This window comes from Vigna umbellata, chromosome 5 (assembly GCF_029865625.1).
Source record: "Vigna umbellata cultivar VRB3 chromosome 5, Vumbellata_1.0, whole genome shotgun sequence".
NCBI classification, from domain to species: Eukaryota; Viridiplantae; Streptophyta; class Magnoliopsida; order Fabales; family Fabaceae; genus Vigna; species Vigna umbellata.
Window position 1 is genome coordinate 30,159,588 of NC_142169.1, and position 19,690 is coordinate 30,179,277.

The window sequence follows — 19,690 nt, forward strand, 5'->3', positions numbered from 1 at the left end:
ATTTTTTTTTTAAATTTGAACAACTATGAATATTTGAAAAACTAATTCAAAAAATCTATTAAATGTTTTAGGGTTGGAATCATATGTTTAGTTATTCAAAAAAATTGATAGAAATTTAATTCTATTTATTGAGATATTTCACCCGCATAATAATAATAAAATTATTATTATAATTATACATACAAGATCGATTTATTAACTTTATATAATTACTTCACAATCCTAACACAATCTTTAATCATTTTACTATATAAAAAAAACTTTATTTACTGAAAAATAAAAGTTATTTCATGGTTGAAGTTAAAAGTTATTTATTATTCTCATACTCCAAACATGTTTATTTTAATCTTAACCATCGAAACAAAATTTAATAATTGATATATATTATTTTTGTTTTCACAATATAAAAAGAACTTCTTATTTGACAATATATATATATATATATATATATATATATATATATATATATATATAGGATATAGATATGTATATGCATGTGTTTAGTTACTAATATAATATTTTTATAAATGTATTATATTTATTGAATGTATTAAATATAACATATATAAGCAAGTTGTATGCGTGAGCATTCCAAGCTATTACTATAATATTTATTTGACTATATTATATTTATAGAAATTATTAAATATAACATATAAATAATATTTTTAATATGAATTATTATAGTTATTATGCAATGTATTTAAATAATTCATAAATGTAACTATGATTACTAAATACATAATTTTCCATGTAAAATTAATACATATTCAAGTATTGTATTAAATAAATTTTAATTAATTACTAATAATTGAAATACATAAATACAATGACTTATTTATTATTTTCCATCCTACAATATTAATTAAATACATTATTACTCAAAATATATTTAATTTTATCATCCAAATAGATTGAGTAAATTACATTAGCATTCGAGGAGACATTCCGTTGGATTTTTCTACAAATCTTTCATTTGTTTTAAATTACATTATTACATTAACATATAATTCTTTTACGTTTTAAAAACATTATACTGTTCGTCTAGTAAAGCAGACCATAGTGATGGTGAAAAAAATACTATTGAAAAAATAGCAGAAAATGTCATTATAATTTGCTTACTAAAATTTAATAATTTATATTTTATTATTCTCTTTTTCACAATATTTTTAGTTTATACATGTTTATATTAAAATGTTTCATATATATATATTAATTATATTAAAACACTAATAATAGTTATATTTATTAATTATAATATATTTAAGATATTTAATAATTGTAATTTATGTTTATTCAATATAAAAATTTCCTTGTGATGAGTAAATACATATTCAAATATGTTATTAAATAAAAATTAATTAATTACTAATAATTTAATATATAAATTTGGAATATATATAAATGCAATCACTTATTTATTGTTTTCTATCCTAAGTTATTAATTAAATAAACTATCATTGCTCCAATGATGTATAATTTTTTAGTCTTTACTTTTCAAATAAAAATTATTCTTTTATATTTTTTTGCACTAAAAAAAGCTCTTATTTCATCCATTTATTCATTATATTTGTGTGCAAATGTATTTTCTTAATTAATGTCATTATTGTAAGATTCATATAACATATTATACTTATTGATTTTGTTAAATAAAATATACTAATAATGTTAATGAGTTCATTGATATGAATATATATTATTTTTATAAAATTATCCTAATAGTTTTTTGTCTTTGTAGATTAGAGGTTAATTTTGGTTCTTATTTTTCGCCTCTCTTTAATTCTGTTTACTTTTAGTATCTACTGTTAAATTATTTTCTTTAATTAACATAATTTTGATAATGTTACAATCATATATCATGTTATTAGTGTTAGTTGGTGTTTCGGTTATTGGGATTGAGTCACCAAACTCCTCCACAACATGTCTACCACTTACCTCTAACCTGTATTTATAGCTTTCGCCATGGGCTTGAGATTAGTGAAAAGTTAATCACGGCCCAATTGCAACCCAATGGCTCTAATCACTATTTACCTTAATCCTAGTCTTAATGACCCAGTTTACCGATCGGCCGGCCTTGCGCAGCCGCCCGTACGGTATACCGTCATTACTCATCCGAGTTGAAGATGAATGGTCGGGTCGCAAGCGTGTAGATTGTTTATGCTAGCCGTCCGACAATGCTATCAGAGGAGTAAAAAAGACTGAAGAAATGTCGACGGTTAGATTGGTGTCGACGTTGCTCTCAGACCGTCCGGTCCGTATGGTACAGTTAGTATTGAACAATGTTTAAGTTTTTCTTAGACAATGTTTAAAAATTCATAGAAAAAAATATAGCTAACCGATTTTGTTGATAATAATGCACGAGCAAGGATTACACGAAAAATGTATTCAACTATATAAAAAAAATATTTGTAATTAGTATTTGAGTGTATATGTTAACTTTGAGAATTGAATTATTATTATTTGTTTGTTGAAAGTTAAACATAACTTAACGTCAAATAATGATTGAATTTTTTTCTTGAGTTGAAGATTAAAAGCATTGTTAAAAAAAGTATAAAGAGTAACTTTACTTTTAACTTTTTTTTTTTCTTTGATTTTTTTTTACCATCTTAATTCAAACAGAGCCCAAATACTTGTTTGTAATATTTTTTAATATTCTAATTTCTTCGAAGATTAAAATATATGTGAATATAACATTTTACAAAACCTTAGAGGATAGTCCATTGAGTTTGTGAGTTGATATTTCTTTTCGAAGAAATGTCAAAATTGATTTAAGATTTTCATATTTACAATATCACACTAATAAACTCTTCTACTGTGTTCCTTGTATTTTAGTTGGTACTAGAGTTTGAATTTTAGGATTAGACTCCTAACATCATAGTAAAGATATATCTTGAAAAAGATATGAAAAAAAAATATAAGTTTTTAACTTATCACTTATTTTTAGACCTATCACTCATTTTCTATATTTAGAAAAAGATATGGAAAAATGAAAAGTTGTCAATTGACCAAGTACTTCCAAAGTGTACTATAGGATACCTAACCCTCCAACGGTCAACCAATAACAACCACTGAAGGTTACTATAATGACGTTCGACCACACAGCTTGGTCGATCACTTGATCACCGACCGTAATAGCTTACGACCACGTGACGCTCTCGACCATTTGAGGCTCGACAGCCGCATAAGCGATGTCGCGACATGAGACATACGTCCGACACGTCATCCACTTAGGTCGACACGAATGATGATCGACATACAGAGGCTCGACAGCCGCATAAGCGATGTCGCGGCATGAGACATACGTCCGACACGTCATCCACTTAGGTCGACACGAATGATGATCGACATACAGAATGCGACATCGTGATCTAGCAGTTAAGCAGTTACACACCTTGACTGAATAACGCCGCGAATCACGACCATATATCGTGGAAATAATTGACTCAGTGTCAGCGCACAATTCGACGGTTACAACTTCTACTTCAGTAACTGACCGGATTTTCAGGTAAACGGTTTATTATGTTAATTTAAATATACGAAGCACACCAGAAAAAAGGTACGTTTTTCCCCTAGGAGAAAATTTATTGAGATTTTCATATTTCGAACAACACCCCTGTTGACTTGAGCGTCGGAGTGCCTTTGCAGGTACCCAGCCCACTTTGCTTACGAGGATCAGAGAAGAGAGAGGGAAATACAACACAGTGAAACCAGCGCAAGATAGAAGCAGAGCAAGGTTGTTAGGTTCGTATCTTGGTCTCCACACCCCTACTGAAACATTTTGGCGCTCACCGTGGGGCCCGAGATTACTATCCCAACAACGACCACCGGAGCAATGGAAAATTCCGATACGCACGATTTGATCAGGCAATTGCAAGCGCAACTTGAGGCACAGGCACAAACCATGCAGGAGATTCAGCGTAAACACGCAGAGGAGATGGCGGCACTGCGAGCACAGATCCCAACGCCAGAGTTATCTGCTTCCAACAGACAGGAGGATAACGATGCCAGCCATCATGGGGAAGCCTCCGAACGGGCCGGTGGAGGAAGGAGGGGGCCTCCTCCTATGCGCCTCACTAACCTGCTTCCATTCACAGAAGCCATCATGCAAGCAAACATGCCGGACAAGCCTCCTCCAACTCTGGAACGCTACAATGGCTCTGAAGATCCTGATGACCATCTACGCAATTTTATAGATGCCATGGCATTCTATACCGATAGCGACCCGGTGACATGCAGAGCTTTCTCCTTATCCCTTAAGGGGGAAGCTCTGGAATGGTTCCATAAACTTCCCCGAAATTCCATAGATTGCTTCGCAACCGTCGAATCTTTATTCCAGAAACAGTACGCAGCCAATAAAAAATCGGCGATGACTGCTACTGAACTTGTCCATACCAGACAGGAAAAGGATGAGACCTTGAAAGCTTTCATGCAGCGGTACATCGAGACAGCCCGGCGGGTGCCAGACATAACTCCTACTTTCATCATCAGCAATCTGTCGTCCTGCTTAAAGCCGGGGCAATTTTCAGAACAATTATATGCTGATCCTCCAGCATCCATGGAAGAATTACAATCTACTGTGGCAAAATTCATCCGCATTGAAGACCACCGTAACGCCAGCAAGAAGCACCACCAAAATGCCCCCAACCAGGAGACAAGAAAACCAGCGAACCGACCCCCCAACGACTACAGGCCAGACCGAGTACCTCGGAAGGAGTCGGGGTGGACATCTAAATATGATCGTTACACGGCCCTCAACGCACCAAGGGCGAGGGTACTGGAAGAGGCCTTACACGCCGAACTTCTCACCGTGCGGCGAAAAGTCACTCCCAAGAATGCGGATAACAGCAAAACCTGCCGGTTCCACATGAACCATGGGCACGACACGGAAGAGTGCAACATTGTAAAAGACGAGTTAGAACGACTCATTCGTGCAGGTTACCTCCAGAACTATGTCAAGGAGAGAGTTTCCACTAGAGCACCAACTCCTCGCCGAAGAGACCCTCCTAGGCGAAGTCCCCAGTGATCACCCCCTAGGGATGATCGACACCGCAGGCGGTCGCGCAGTCCGCCTCGACGCATAGAGAGAGAACGCTCAGTCCGAGGCCGCATCGACACCATATCTGGTGGTTTCGCTGGGGGAGGCGTGTCGGCTTCGGCGAGGAAGCGACATTTGAGACAATTGAAGTCGGTCCATATGGTCGAGCGGCAGGCTCGGTCAATCCCCGACATTACGTTCACAAACGTTGACTTCCATGCACCCGACCCCGACCATGACGATCCTATGGTCATCACTGCTAACATAGCTCGTTATGATGTCAGCAAAGTCCTCGTCGATCAAGGAAGTTCAGTCAATATCTTGTACTGGTCCACCTTTCAGAAAATGGACCTATCCGAGGATCTCATCGCCCCGTTCAACGAGCAGATTGTCGGATTCTCAGGGGAAAGAGTAGACACCAGGGGATACCTTGACCTACGGACTCGGCTCGGAACAAGTCGAGAAGCTCCTGAGCTTCGGGTCCGATTTCTTTTGGTCGAGGCGAACACGTCGTACAATGCTCTGCTAGGACGACCTTGCCTGAATGCGTTCGGGGCAATAGTATCTACTCCCCACCTCGCCATGAAGTTTCCGACAGATCATGGTACTATTTGTACCGTCAGAGCCGACCAGCAAACAGCCCGACAATGTTATGTCGCCGGGCTGAAAGTCACCCCTTTTGTTCCATCCAAAAGGACAAAAGGAGTCGAGGCAGCAGCAGTTGACTTAGACCCTCGGACCAATGTAGACGAACGTCTTCATCCGCAAGGCGAAGTCAAACTCCTATCCCTGACGAATGACGCGTCTAAAACCACCAGCATTGGCGGAGACCTTCCCTTGGGCGAGGAACACGCCCTAGGTCATATACTGCGAACCAATGCAGACTTATTCGCATGGACAGCCGCTGACATGCCAGGAATCCATCCAGGGGTTATGGCTCACAAGTTGTCAATCTTCCGGGAGGCACGACCAGTCGCCCAGAAGAAGCGAAGGTTCGGAGAGGAAAAGCGTCAAGCCATCCAGGTTGAGGTCGACAAGTTGATGAACGCCCGATTCATCAGGGAGTTAACGTACACTACGTGGCTGTCAAACGTAGTTATGGTCAAGAAGTCGAACGGTCAATGGCGGATGTGTGTCGATTTCACTGACCTCAACAAGGCATGCCCTAAAGACTCGTATCCCCTGCCCAGCATCGATCGCCTCGTAGATGGAGCTTCGGGTCATGTCGTATTAAGTTTTCTCGACGCTTACTCGGGGTACAACCAGATCCCTATGTATCACCCCGATCAAAGCAAAACAGCCTTCATCACCGAACGCGCCAATTACTGCTACGAAGTAATGCCGTTTGGATTGAAAAATGCCGGGGCCACTTATCAACGCCTCATGGATAAAGTCTTCCATCATCAGATAGGACGTTGTATGGACGTGTATGTTGACGACATGGTCATTCGCAGCAATTCTGTGGAACAGCACCTGCAGGATTTGAAGGAGGTCTTCGGCCAACTCCGACGGTACAGCATGCGCCTCAATCCTTCCAAATGTACTTTCGGCGTCCCCGCAGGAAAGTTCTTAGGATTCATGCTCACACGTCGAGGCATCGAAGCCAACCCCGACAAGTGCAGGGCGGTACTAGACATGTCTTCTCCAAAGACTCTGAGGGAGGTACAACGTCTAGTGGGCCGCCTCACCGCCCTATCTAGGTTTATTCCAAAGCTGGCTGAACACATCAAACCCATCCTTGGAAATTTGAAAAAGGGTTCCCCGCAACACTGGGACGATGATTGTGAAACTGCATTCAACACCGTCAAACACATCTTAACCAGTCCTCCAGTTATGGCTCGGCCAGACGAGGGATCCGACTTGCAGCTGTATATCTCAGCTTCCCAGCATGCCGTTAGTGCAGCCTTGGTACAGGAAACACCCTCCCTCAAGTTAATATATTTTACCAGTTGTACATTGCACGGGGCAGAGGAGCGATATTCTCGAATTGAGAAGTTCGCATTGGCCCTTCTCACCGCCTCTAGACGACTTCGCCCGTACTTCCAAAGCCATCAGGTGGTAGTCCGCACAGATCACCCCATAGCCAAGATCCTCCGCAAACCAGACTTGGCAGGAAGAATGGTCGCCTGGTCAGTCGAACTATCTGAGTTCGGACTCCGTTACGAGCCACGTGGGTCTATCAAGGGCCAACATTTGGCAGATTTCGCATCTGAGCTAATCCCTGCCCAACAAGACTCAACGACAACGTGGCTACTCAGTGTCGACGGCTCTTCCGACAAAAAGGGGAGGTGCCGGCATCGTCCTAGAAGGGCCTGATGGTTCAGTTATAGAACAAGCCATCATATTCAACTTTCCAGTTAGCAACAACCAGGCCGAGTACGAAGCCCTGATCGCCGGATTATCCCTGGCCAAAGAGTTCTCGGTCGAGCATTTAGAGTGTCGGATGGACTCGAAGTTGGTCGTCAGCCATGTGAATGGAGTCTATCAAGTCAAGGACAATCAGCTGTTACGTTACTTCCACACGGTTCAGACCTTACTCCGAGATTTTGCCGAAATTAATATCCTCCATGTACCCAGGGAGCAAAACGCAAGAGCAGACCTTTTGTCTAAATTAACTCATTGTAAAGAGCGAACACAGTTATCCTCAGTCATTCGGATGACACTCGACCGTCCTGTGGTGGAAGCTTTCGTCACCAATGTGTCAACACCTATGACAGACTGGCGACAGAACATCAAACATCTCATGGAGCGGCAGGAGAAAGGAGATAACATCACAGTGGCTGATTCCAAACGCATTGCGCGTTTTTTGTGTATAGGTGATGATCTATATCGTCGCGGCCATAGCACTCCTCTGCTGAAATGCATCTCAGAAGAGGAGGCGGACTATATACTGCGTGAATTGCACACCGGGATATGTGGCTTCCACTCTGGCAAACGCACCCTGAGAGCACGTGTACTCCGTGCAGGGTACTACTGGCCTACGCTCGACCACGATTGTGAGGCTTTCGTCAAGAAGTGTTTCTCCTGTCAAGCACATGGTCACGACATACGTGCACCTCCCGAAGATTTGCATAATATTGTTTCTCCTTGGCCGTTCGCCCAATGGGGTCTCGACATAGTGGGACCTCTGCCGATCGCCAAAGCGCAAAACAAGTTCCTCTTAGTGGCGGTCGATTATTTCACAAAATGGATAGAAGCTGAGCCACTGTCTGTCATCAGCGCCCAACGAGTGCAGAAATTCATTTGGCGTCTCATCTGTCGGTTCGGTCTCCCTCAGAAGATCATTACCGACAATGGTCGCCAATTCATCGAACGCAAGTTGGAGGATTTCCTTAGCAATTTAGGCATTAAGCATGTCACCTCATCAGTCGAGCATCCTCAAACAAACGGCCAAGCCGAGGCCGCAAACAAAGCAGTTCTAACAGAGCTAAAAAAGCGACTCGGTGACGCCAAGAGTTTATGGGTGGAGGAGCTACCAGAAGTCCTTTGGGCATACAGATGCACTCCCCATGGATCTACCGGGGACACGCCATTCAACTTAACCTACGGCACTGATGCCATGCTCCCAGTCGAGGTAGGCGGGCCCTCATTGAGACGCCAAATCACTGATATGTCGCTTAATGAAGAGCAGTTACGGACGAATCTCGACGTCCTTCCTGAACGTCGAGAGGTTGCCACCATCCGCGCTGAGGCCCGGAAGCGCATGCTATCTCGACGATACAATACCAAGGTCAAGCCTAGAGCCTTCAAAAGTGGCGATTTGGTGTGGCGAAAGCGGGGAGAGGCTCGGAAGAATCGAGCCCATGGCAAGCTTGCAGCTAACTGGGAAGGACCCTTTCGGGTTGCAGAGAACATGTTGAACGGCGCATATCGCCTCCAGCTTCTTGATGGACAACCAGTCCCCAATACCTGGAACGCCACCCACCTCAAACATTACTTTAGTTAACGTCCATGTCTTGTTCATTCTTTTTTCAGTTATCAAATAAAGATTACATTACATCATGTTATTGTTCAGATTCATTTATCACTGTGCTAATGTCGAGTCCCAGGCTTGTCGTACCGGACCCTTCTACACACAAAGGGGTTAAGAGCACACTCACTGGTAGATGTTCACCCTTGAACACCCAGTCCGTTCGGGATACACTCCCATTGGTCGATGTTCACCCTTGAACACCCAATGTGCTTGGGATACACTCACTGGTAGATGTTCGCCCTTGAACACCCAGTCCGTTCGGGATACACTCCCACTGGTAGATGTTCACCCTTGAACACCCAGTCCGTTCGGGATACACTCCCACTGGTAGATGTTCACCCTTGAACACCCAGTCCGTTCGGGATACACTCCCATTGGTCGATGTTCACCCTTGAACACCCAATGTGCTTGGGATACACTCACTGGTAGATGTTCGCCCTTGAACACCCAGTCCGTTCGGGATACACTCCCACTGGTAGATGTTCACCCTTGAACACCCAGTCCGTTCGGGATACACTCCCACTGGTAGATGTTCACCCTTGAACACCCAGTCCGTTCGGGATACACTCCCATTGGTCGATGTTCACCCTTGAACACCCAATATGCTCGGGATACACTCACTGGTAGATGTTCACCCTTGAACACCCAGTCCGTTCGGGATACACTCCCATTGGTCGATGTTCACCCTTGAACACCCAATATGCTTAGGATACACTCCCATTGGTCGATGTTCACCCTTGAACACCCAATATGCTTGGGATACACTCACTGGTAGATGTTCACCCTTGAACACCCAGTCCATTCGGGATACACTCCCATTGGTCGATGTTCACCCTTGAACACCCAATATGCTTGGGATACACTCCCATTGGTCGATGTTCACCCTTGAACACCCAATATGCTTGGGATACACTCCCTCGGGTAGATGTTCACCCTCGAACATACAGTATTTTCCTCACTCGACTATCGCACTCGACACTCACGCTTAACGATCACTACAAATAAGTGGCAGAATCACCTGAGTTAAAAAACAAACTGCAATATCGCCAAACATGCAAAACGCACTCTATTTCAGCGTCAAGCATTCATGTATTATCAAGTTTCACGATCATAGTCATCAACAAAATATTCAAGTATGTATGTACAAATCCCTACTACATCCTAATCTATTACAATTTTAGATGTGTCGCCTTCAACAGCTTCAGCACTCTCCTTGGCGGGCTCGTCCACCTCCTTTGCTCCTTCGGGCTCGTTGTTGGCGACCACCTCTTCATCCTCTTCCCCCTCGAGGACAGCGTCCTCCGGAATTTCTTTCAAGGGCTTCAGGTGACCTTCATGCACGTCCTTACGGACGTCAAATTCAGCTCCCTTGGTCGATATCTGAAACAAGTAATAAAAAGTAAAGAATAATAACATTTTTTAATACTTGTTTGTAATATTTTTTAATATTCTAATTTCTTCGAAGATTAAAATATATGTGAATATAACATTTTACAAAACCTTAGAGGATAGTCCATTGAGTTTGTGAGTTGATATTTCTTTTCGAAGAAATGTCAAAATTGATTTAAGATTTTCATATTTACAATATCACACTAATAAACTCTTCTACTGTGTTCCTTGTATTTTAGTTGGTACTAGAGTTTGAATTTTAGGATTAGACTCCTAACATCATAGTAAAGATATATCTTGAAAAAGATATGAAAAAAAAATATAAGTTTTTAACTTATCACTTATTTTTAGACCTATCACTCATTTTCTATATTTAGAAAAAGATATGGAAAAATGAAAAGTTGTCAATTGACCAAGTACTTCCAAAGATTTCAAAAATGAGTAATAAAAAGTAAAGAATAATAACATTTTTTAAATACTATTATATAAAAATGCTTGATGTTGTTGAGAAAGAAAATCATATTCTAACTTATGTCAACAACAACAATTACCTTCATGGATATGTATTTGTTTGAAGTGTTTCATTTTTATGTATTTGACAAACTTATAATATAAAATAGAAATTTGTTGTCAAGTGTTCGAAAGGTGTTACGTGACAGGGTGTATTTTTAATTGACATGACATTAAAAACATGTTTTGTGTATTTTTTAATTTGTGAATTAAACCTACATGTCAAATTTGAGAAAAATAATTTCGACAAAACCTGAAATGGCTAAGGTGGAGTAAAAAAAAGGATAAAAGATTGGGTAACGATATTTACAATAAATCATCCAAGAAAAGAAATTTCTTAAAACCAAACATGTTGGTGCCTTGGATTCAATTCTGACACTCTCCTGAACAACACCCGAGCAAGGTTTGCAATTGATTGTTGGTATTCTAATAAAAGAGATTGAAGTAGAACAACACCCTCGGATTTAGAGTGTGGCCTATCTTTAAAAGTTTTTTCCCTTGTCAATGTTGCCAATGTTTGCTTCAAAAACGCCCCACACATGCCAAGCAAACCTATTTTTGGGACTAGCCTGCACTGCTTTCTATTAAAAAGAAGAAAAAAAACATAAGTCACTTTATATTTCTTAATTTCTCCTTTCTCCCACCATCAGGTATCTCAATCAATCTTTCCTCCTTGTTTTCTCATAAATAATTTACTTACATGTTAATTATTAATTTTATTTTATTACAATTTTGAATTACTAACTTTAAAATTATACTTAAGAGTTATACATATTTTGTATCCATACTACTTTTATTATCTTGTTGGTTTAAAACTTATTTAAAGAATTTTAGAAGTTATTTTAATTTAAAAGAATATATAAAACTTGATCATCATATGATAAACAATACTAATCTTATAAACTAAACAAAGTAGCATGTATTTTTTTTAGATTTATTAGCCATATATACAGAAAACTTTCTGCTTTTTTATCAATCAATTGATATAAAATACTCAAGATAATCTATACAAAAATACTTTTTTCCATGCATCTTTTACCACATGACATTAAAAAAAAACTTTGTGAAGGTATATACTAATCATGGTTGCCAGATGACCTACGATATCTTTATCTGCTTGAATATTCCAAACATATTAGTAGACTTTTAGATTGTAAAACAATTCCTTAGACTTATTATGTATGGACCAAGCCGAACTAGTTTATTTCGGACTCCTACTTTTATTTGGAAAAAATAAAAAACTAACCAATTGTAAAAAAAACAAAAAACATCAACATATTTATTGATTAAAAGTTGCTAAGCTCAAACTATAATTAATTAATTAGCAAGGCTTTTCAGTAATCTAATTTAAAATACAAGAGGTTGTACGATTCTATTTAATCGTAACATAATTTGACTTTTTACACAGCTTTTAAAATTGATTACATAATTAAACGCTATAATTCCAAGGGGCGGCTTCAACAGAAAAACAGGTGAATGCAGACAAAAAAATGGTGTTGTTAATTAGTTTCCTTGTATGTCTGTTTCTGTATCAGAGTGAGAAGCAGACGATTAACAAATTTTTGGATTGTTCTGTTAGTTATTATTAAACATGTTAATCTGCTAAAGTAAGATGAGAACAAAAAATTAGTTCCTAGTTTGCCCTCAATGATATATACTGCATAACAGACACTTTAATTTATGCCAAAACAATTAGAAATACAGTCCAGATGATGGAATGAGAATTAATTTATACAAGTGGTGTCACTCTTGTTATTACATCACCATTAATGTAATTTCCATGGATTAATGAAAATACAAGTTTATATTACTCATATTAAATTTAATAATAACAAATAGCCGGTCCCAGTGATAATAGAATCAATTTCCTTAAATAAATCTTCCAGTTGCAATCTTATAGATAAATTAAAAAAAAAGTATTTAATAGAGATAAAGTCACATTTCTCAACAAAATTGACAAAATTGGTAGATACTCCATCATGATACAATCTTTAAAAATGTTAAATATATTATAAAAGTTATGCTTCAAAGAAGAAGAATATTGATTAAATGCATTTTTATATTTGTTAAAATATTTAAGATTCTAATTTTAATATAAATGAATTAAACAAGTTTAGATTAGATAAATTATCTATATTAAAATGTGGGGATATTTGGGTAAATTTACTGTTATTATTATAAATTGATCTATTTACTAAAATTTAACCATATTTAATTATTTTCACTCCTTTTCATCCACAAGAAAGGATTTGAGTAAATTTACAAGTATAAATTTATCTAGTTTGGAGTTAAAAGTTTCATGGGTGTGTTTATTATAGGAAAGAAATAGATGGATGAGACTATAGAAAAAAAAAAGTTGAGAAAAGAAAGATAGAAAACAAAAAAATAAATAAAATTAACCGTTTAGATTTTGGTAAAGTATAAATAAGTGAAAAATGGAGAAATTCTGTTTGGAAGGTGCATAATTTAGTTGATTTGATAAAAAATAAAGTGAGAGATAAAAATAGATGAAAAATAATAAGAAAATGAGAAAAACTAAGGGGATAAGGTGAAAAAACAAAATAAGACATAAAAAAATTACTTTTTCCTAGTAATTCTTCAATAAAGAGAAAACTTATTTAAATAAAATACAATAAGTTGTGTCCAATATTTTGGTAGGCATTATTAAGATGAGTAAACTAAACTTCTTTGGCCGAGTCATGTCATTTGATTAGACGTATTTCAATTTCAAATATATCATGAGTTGTTGCTAACACAATGCATCACACTGTGACTGTAACTTATAATGTATGTAGTAATAGTTTTTTTGTTAGAAAACAATATAATGTTGTTAGTTCTTATGATTTCATTTTCAATGAAAAGGAGATGGCTGGTTTAGAAATGAATAGCATCATCATGTGAAGCCCTCACATCGTCAACCTCAAACAAGAAATCAGCTATCAATTTTTTTGAAAAGACTAATGATAAAACTGATTATTTGATGATTATCCGAGACTTCATTACAGTATGAAAATGACATGAGAAATAAGTAGAAAGATAATTAGTTTGAATCCATCAGCTTTTAGCAGCAAACCATAAGGTAGGAGGAGAAAGTGAAATGAATTGCACATGCGATGCCTAATTGCTCTGTCTGGACATATTTGGCCGAGCACTTCCAAATGCATATTTTCTTGATTCATACGTAAGCTTACAATAACACCCATCTAATCTCAATTTCTATATATATGTTATCGTTGACTTTAATACCATGTTCCAAACCGCTAACCTTCACCATGACATAACCATTTCTATTACCTCAACTCCAGAACAAGCCCCTAGTATTTCATACATAGGATGAGCAGCAACACTGCGGTCAATTCCCCTGGATTCCTCGGCTCAAGCAACATCAGTGGCTACAGTTATGGCATAGGAATCTCCATTGGAATCCTGTTGCTCATCATAACTATCACTCTAACTTCTTACTTCTGCACCAGAACACATGTCTCGTTTGCTGCAGCTACCAGGAACAGAAGATTCACTCCGAATGTTCTTCAACCAGACCACTCTGTGGTTGATGTCAGTTTGGATGAAGCCACCATTCTCAGTTATCCAACCCTTCTATACTCTGAAGCCAAGGCTCGGAAGCGTGATTCCACTGCAACATGTTGCTCCATTTGTTTGGCAGATTACAAGGACACTGATATGCTTCGCATGCTACCTGATTGTGGACACCAATTCCACCTCAAATGCATAGATCCATGGTTGAGATTGCATCCCACTTGTCCAGTTTGTAGAACATCTCCAATTCCAACGCCCCTCTCAACTCCACTGGCCGAGGTAGTTCCGTTTGCTATCATACGAGATTCATAAATAGACCTAAATTCTCGTGTCGACCAGAGAAATGATAAATTTATAATATATAAGTCATACAAATTTTATTTTACACATTAGTTTTAGCAAAATTTGTATTTTTCGAATGTATTATTTCATCCTATTGTCTCGACTTGAGAAGTGTATTTTTTCATCCTTACTTAAGTTTTTTTCTTTCCAATAGTTATTGTTTCATCCTATTGTGTATCCATGAATCGAGATTGTTCGTCATAGTTAGTTCTAACCTCTAATCTTTACGTGATAAATTGGACTAATTCAAGACATTTTTACACGACTTTCATGATCTTGTTCCTATTAAAACGTTTTCAGAGACTGAGAAATGGATGAACCAAAGAGAAAAACCCGGTGTTTTCAGTCAATTTATACTTCATCCGTAACGAATTTGCGGTTTCATCTCTCATAGTTGATATAAAGAATTATCACAAGTGGGATTGCAGATACATTAATGTCAAAATTTAGGTTAAATTATATTCCTACCTTCTTTATTTTTCTTCATATTTTTCCGTTTCTCATCATATACTAAACTCTCTCGTGTTTCTTTAACGTTCGGGACAAATTGTTTACTTCTGGTTAAAGTTGAAAAAAATGGAAAAAATATAGATTACAAAATTCATTTTATGCAAAAATAAACAGAAAGAAACCGAGAGTATCCAAAGTGATCGTATATTCAATTACGTTCATTATTTAATGAATTGTGTTACAAAGATTTTTAAAATATGTTTCAAAATGGAAAACACAATAATTAATCGTGAATGATATTTCTTTTGCTTTTTATAATAATTTAAAAGTAATAGATAAAATTATTCATATAAAATAATATCGTTTTATATTTTATTCATATTCACTTTCTTTAGTATCCAAACAATTTTTCTTGCCTAATTTTCTTCCTTTAATTACTAAATGTCAGATCCATTTTTATGTTCTCTTTAAACATATTGATACATGATCAAGTATGTTAATCATTAACTAGAAATTTGAAAGTTAAGAAGATAAGACTAACAATAAGAAGAGTTCTTCATAATTTTGAATAATGAATTAAATCTCAAGTTTGAAGAGATCTCTTCGAACCTTTAATACAATAAAAATCACTTTTAAACTCTAATTGCTAGTGAGATTAAGCTATTTCTTAATTAAGAGTTAGTTTAATTCAATCCTTTAATTTTTTTTTTCACCCAACATATAAGGGTGAGTTAGTAGAGAAATTATTGGGTGTTTTTGTACTACCTTAAGTTGTTTATAGTTTCAGTCAATCTTTACGTGATACATGATTAAATACTGTTTATAATTTTATTTTAAATTTTAAATTCATATCGCTTAGGGATTGATCAACCATGAAAAAGTGGTAATTCAAGACCACTAATAATTTCTCCAGTTACTAACGATTATATTGAAAGAAAAAATCAAACTGAAGAAAAAGGGTAATTGATATTAAACAATTAGGATTCTAATAATATATATTTTACCTCATATGACTTGAAATACCAATTAATACTCACCTATCCTATAGATACAAAACAGAAAACTAAAGGCCCAATAATAAAAAAAAATGAAATGTTTTCAAATATAATATTAAAAAAATGCCGAAACTAATCCATTCACTTTCATGAAAAATGAATTGGGACAAATCAATTCGTTATAGTTAGAATGGATTTAAACTCTTAATCACCATGACTTGAAAGCAAAATGAGACAACCTAGTAGTTTTTTTTTATAATTTTATTCATTTCCACACTATATATATCATCCAATTATCTATTAAAGATTTAAATGGTTAATTAGTATTTTTAATTAAGTAGAGTAAAGGAACTTTTATTTTTCTATCTTAAATTACTGTATTACGATTAATAATTACAATTTATCTCATAAATATTAATTATTATTAATTTTAGAAAAGGTAGGTAGATTAGAAGAACCATTTTTAATTAATATCAATTTGACCCACCAAACCAAATTCACATATTAAAAATTTGAACTCACAAACGTTACATCACCCATCACTAAAAATAATGTCATGTAATTGAAAAAATAAAAGGAGCATAACAAAAACTTGTGCCAATAATTGAAAAAGTGATGTCCTGAATGTGAATTCAAAGCCGAAACAACCAAAATAGATGCATGTTTTATGATATCATATCATATCAAATTCAAATCACCGCCACCATCAAATTCAACCTGCTTAATTCTATCATAATGCCCCAATAATTACTTAACAAAACTTCAACCAAAAGAAAAGTGACATAACAAAACAAATGCAATCATCCCAAAACTACCAAAAGCCAACGGCTACAGTATAAAACTATGCCTCAAACATAATCAAATAAAATAAAGTTATTCAGCGATTTAGTATGTTAAACTGTAATGCTTGATTAAATTTCATTTTCAATCACTTAAAAGAAAAAATAGGCCTTAACAATATAAAATATTAATCAATTTAATTATTAAAATTATAATACTGAACTGAATTAATTTACTAAATTAAAGAAGTATACGTTGACTCTAACGTGTATATCTTTAATCAATTTAATCTCTTCCTTATTACCTTGTATAATATATAACTAATAACATGAAATGTTTTGCTATATTTGCTGCATGCATGTGATGCTCTCTCATGCATTTGTTACTTATCTATTTCATCCTAAAAATAAAATAGAAATTATATTTTTACACATACAATTTTTTATTTATTTATTTTGACAATATTTTTTTTATTTTTTTTTGTCAAAAAACACAAAAAATTATTTTATATAATTATTTTACTTTTATAATGTGTATGAAATGAATGTAAAAGTGAATGGTTCTATTATTACTCAAAATAAAAAGTAATACTTCATTCAACCTTTATGCAATAAATAAGCAAAAATATTTTAATATTATTACTCATCCTTTTTACCTATGTGCACATTCCAATTTTTCTTAAATTTTCATTTATTTTTACTTTCATCTAAAGTCATAGTAGCTAAACTATTGGTTTCTTCTCTAATAATAACTAGAATTATAACTAAGAAGAGTTATATATAGAGTTAACTTTGTGATAATAATGCAATGAGTAGAATTATAATCAATACAAAAATGAATCTATGTACTGTGTTGAAATCGAGCTAACTGCCATCAGAAAACTGCATTAATTGTTTTGTTGGTATCGCAGTTTTGTTTCCTAATCCGGCAAGGCAGCAACAACCATATAAGCATGTTTTTTCAAATGTCAAATCTTAGTTGACCAATTCCTAGCTCTTATGATTATCTTTTTCTGCATCATGTTAAAATGCCTATACAACACTTTATAACACTCAGTTCCTTCTATTTTACCAACATGCCCACTACACAAACCATTCATTTATATATATATATATATATATATATATATGGAATTGATAGTTCCTACTTAATATAAACATCATATTTTTTTGTATGATGTTTAGTTTTTTTAATTTTTATTTAATATGAAACTTAGATTCTTAAATAATTATGGATGCATGTGCTTTGTTTCGTCAGTTTAATAGAAACTTGTACAGCATATAATAAATACAGTGACAAGCAATACTAGTCTTTGGAGGAGGGATACAGAGAGCATGAAAAAGTTGGCAAATGCATAGAATGAACTATGCTTTAAAGTTTACCAGTCATTGCATTCATGTGCTTGATTTATGAAATGCATCCAAAATGGTATACTTGTGCCTACACATCAATGTACAAGGGCTTATGGTCTGACACAAACGCGATTAAACATTGAACATGTTTGGTGGACAAATTATTGATTCGCTTTTTTGAAATAGACATTTAATGGTTGCAATGTCTATTGCTTTTTCTTAATTTTTTCTTGCAACAACTAATCTTTTTAGGTCTTTCCAGTGTGCTGCTTTATGTGCGTGATAACGGCATTTGATTGCGGATGGGGAAGGATTAAAAATATGCTGTCTCTGCACAAAAAATATTCGCTCATGTAAACTTCATTTCATAGGGAGATGACATTAACAGAGATTGACTTTGGTGTGATAAAAAAGCGCAGATGATGATTAAAGTTGAGAAGGGTGAAAGGTAATCAAACTGCAAAGAAATTGTAAACTTATTCTCACTAAAATCATGAAAACATCTTTAAATTTGTCTAAGTGAAATTTCGCAATAGACATTAAGTTTAAGGCAAAACCTCAATCATGATCGATCAGGAACTACTTATCAATCACATTAGTCTCTCGAGAAGGACTGTAGTCATCAATTTGTCGTTTACAATGTTACTAACATGTCGGTCACTATATTTCCGTCGACAAATTTGAGAACTTACTTTATAGTCAATCTTTTTCCACTATTTGTGTCTTTTCCTCCCTGCAATGTAATGGGAGTTGCTTAAAGATTCTTAGACTTAAAGAAGTTATTCTTGTAGTTTCACTGTATAAGAAATTGATGTACAAGTTTTTATATAAACAGCAATTCTTAAGAACTGTAATGTTGTGGTTCATTTTAAGTTTGTAATGATGGGAAGAAAATAAATGTGAAGCTATTAAATCTCATGTGCACAGTGGAATCTGTGGGAAGACCCACGTCTAAGGTAAATCTAGATTATAAGAGGAGTGAGTTGAGCAATTTCAGCATGATGGTATTGCAGCATTGCATACAATTTTATTCTGATTCTATTATCCGAAAGGTTAGAGTTTGAGGAGAACGCGGCTTTTACCAGAAATATGTCGAATCATGATCATCGGCACACTTTGTCTCCTTTGCAATGGCCAAATGAATAGGTGTGGTCCAAGGGCACTCCCAGTGAAATTGGTACGAAACCAAGTGAATGATATGGTAAATTGAGATTGCATAAGGTTGGCATAGTTTCCCAATCAGATAAGCAAATGATATTGGGGAATATTAGCCACTTTATAGTTTTGAATTAACAGATATTCTTCATACTCCAAATCCATGATTGAG

General features: G+C 35.7%; 1 protein-coding gene and 1 pseudogene across 1 annotated transcript; both read left to right on the forward strand.

The window, feature by feature from the left end:
- Positions 1 to 3,832: 3,832 nt before the first annotated feature.
- LOC148198080 (uncharacterized) lies at positions 3,833 to 5,023 on the forward strand. The gene has a single exon (XM_088115709.1). It carries the CDS (start codon positions 3,833 to 3,835, stop codon positions 5,021 to 5,023), a length of 1,191 nt encoding a protein of 396 aa, XP_087971835.1.
- An 8,955-nt stretch (positions 5,024 to 13,978) lies between these two features.
- LOC124825500 (RING-H2 finger protein ATL70 pseudogene) lies at positions 13,979 to 14,963 on the forward strand (annotated as a pseudogene).
- The last annotated feature ends 4,727 nt before the right edge of the window (positions 14,964 to 19,690 follow it).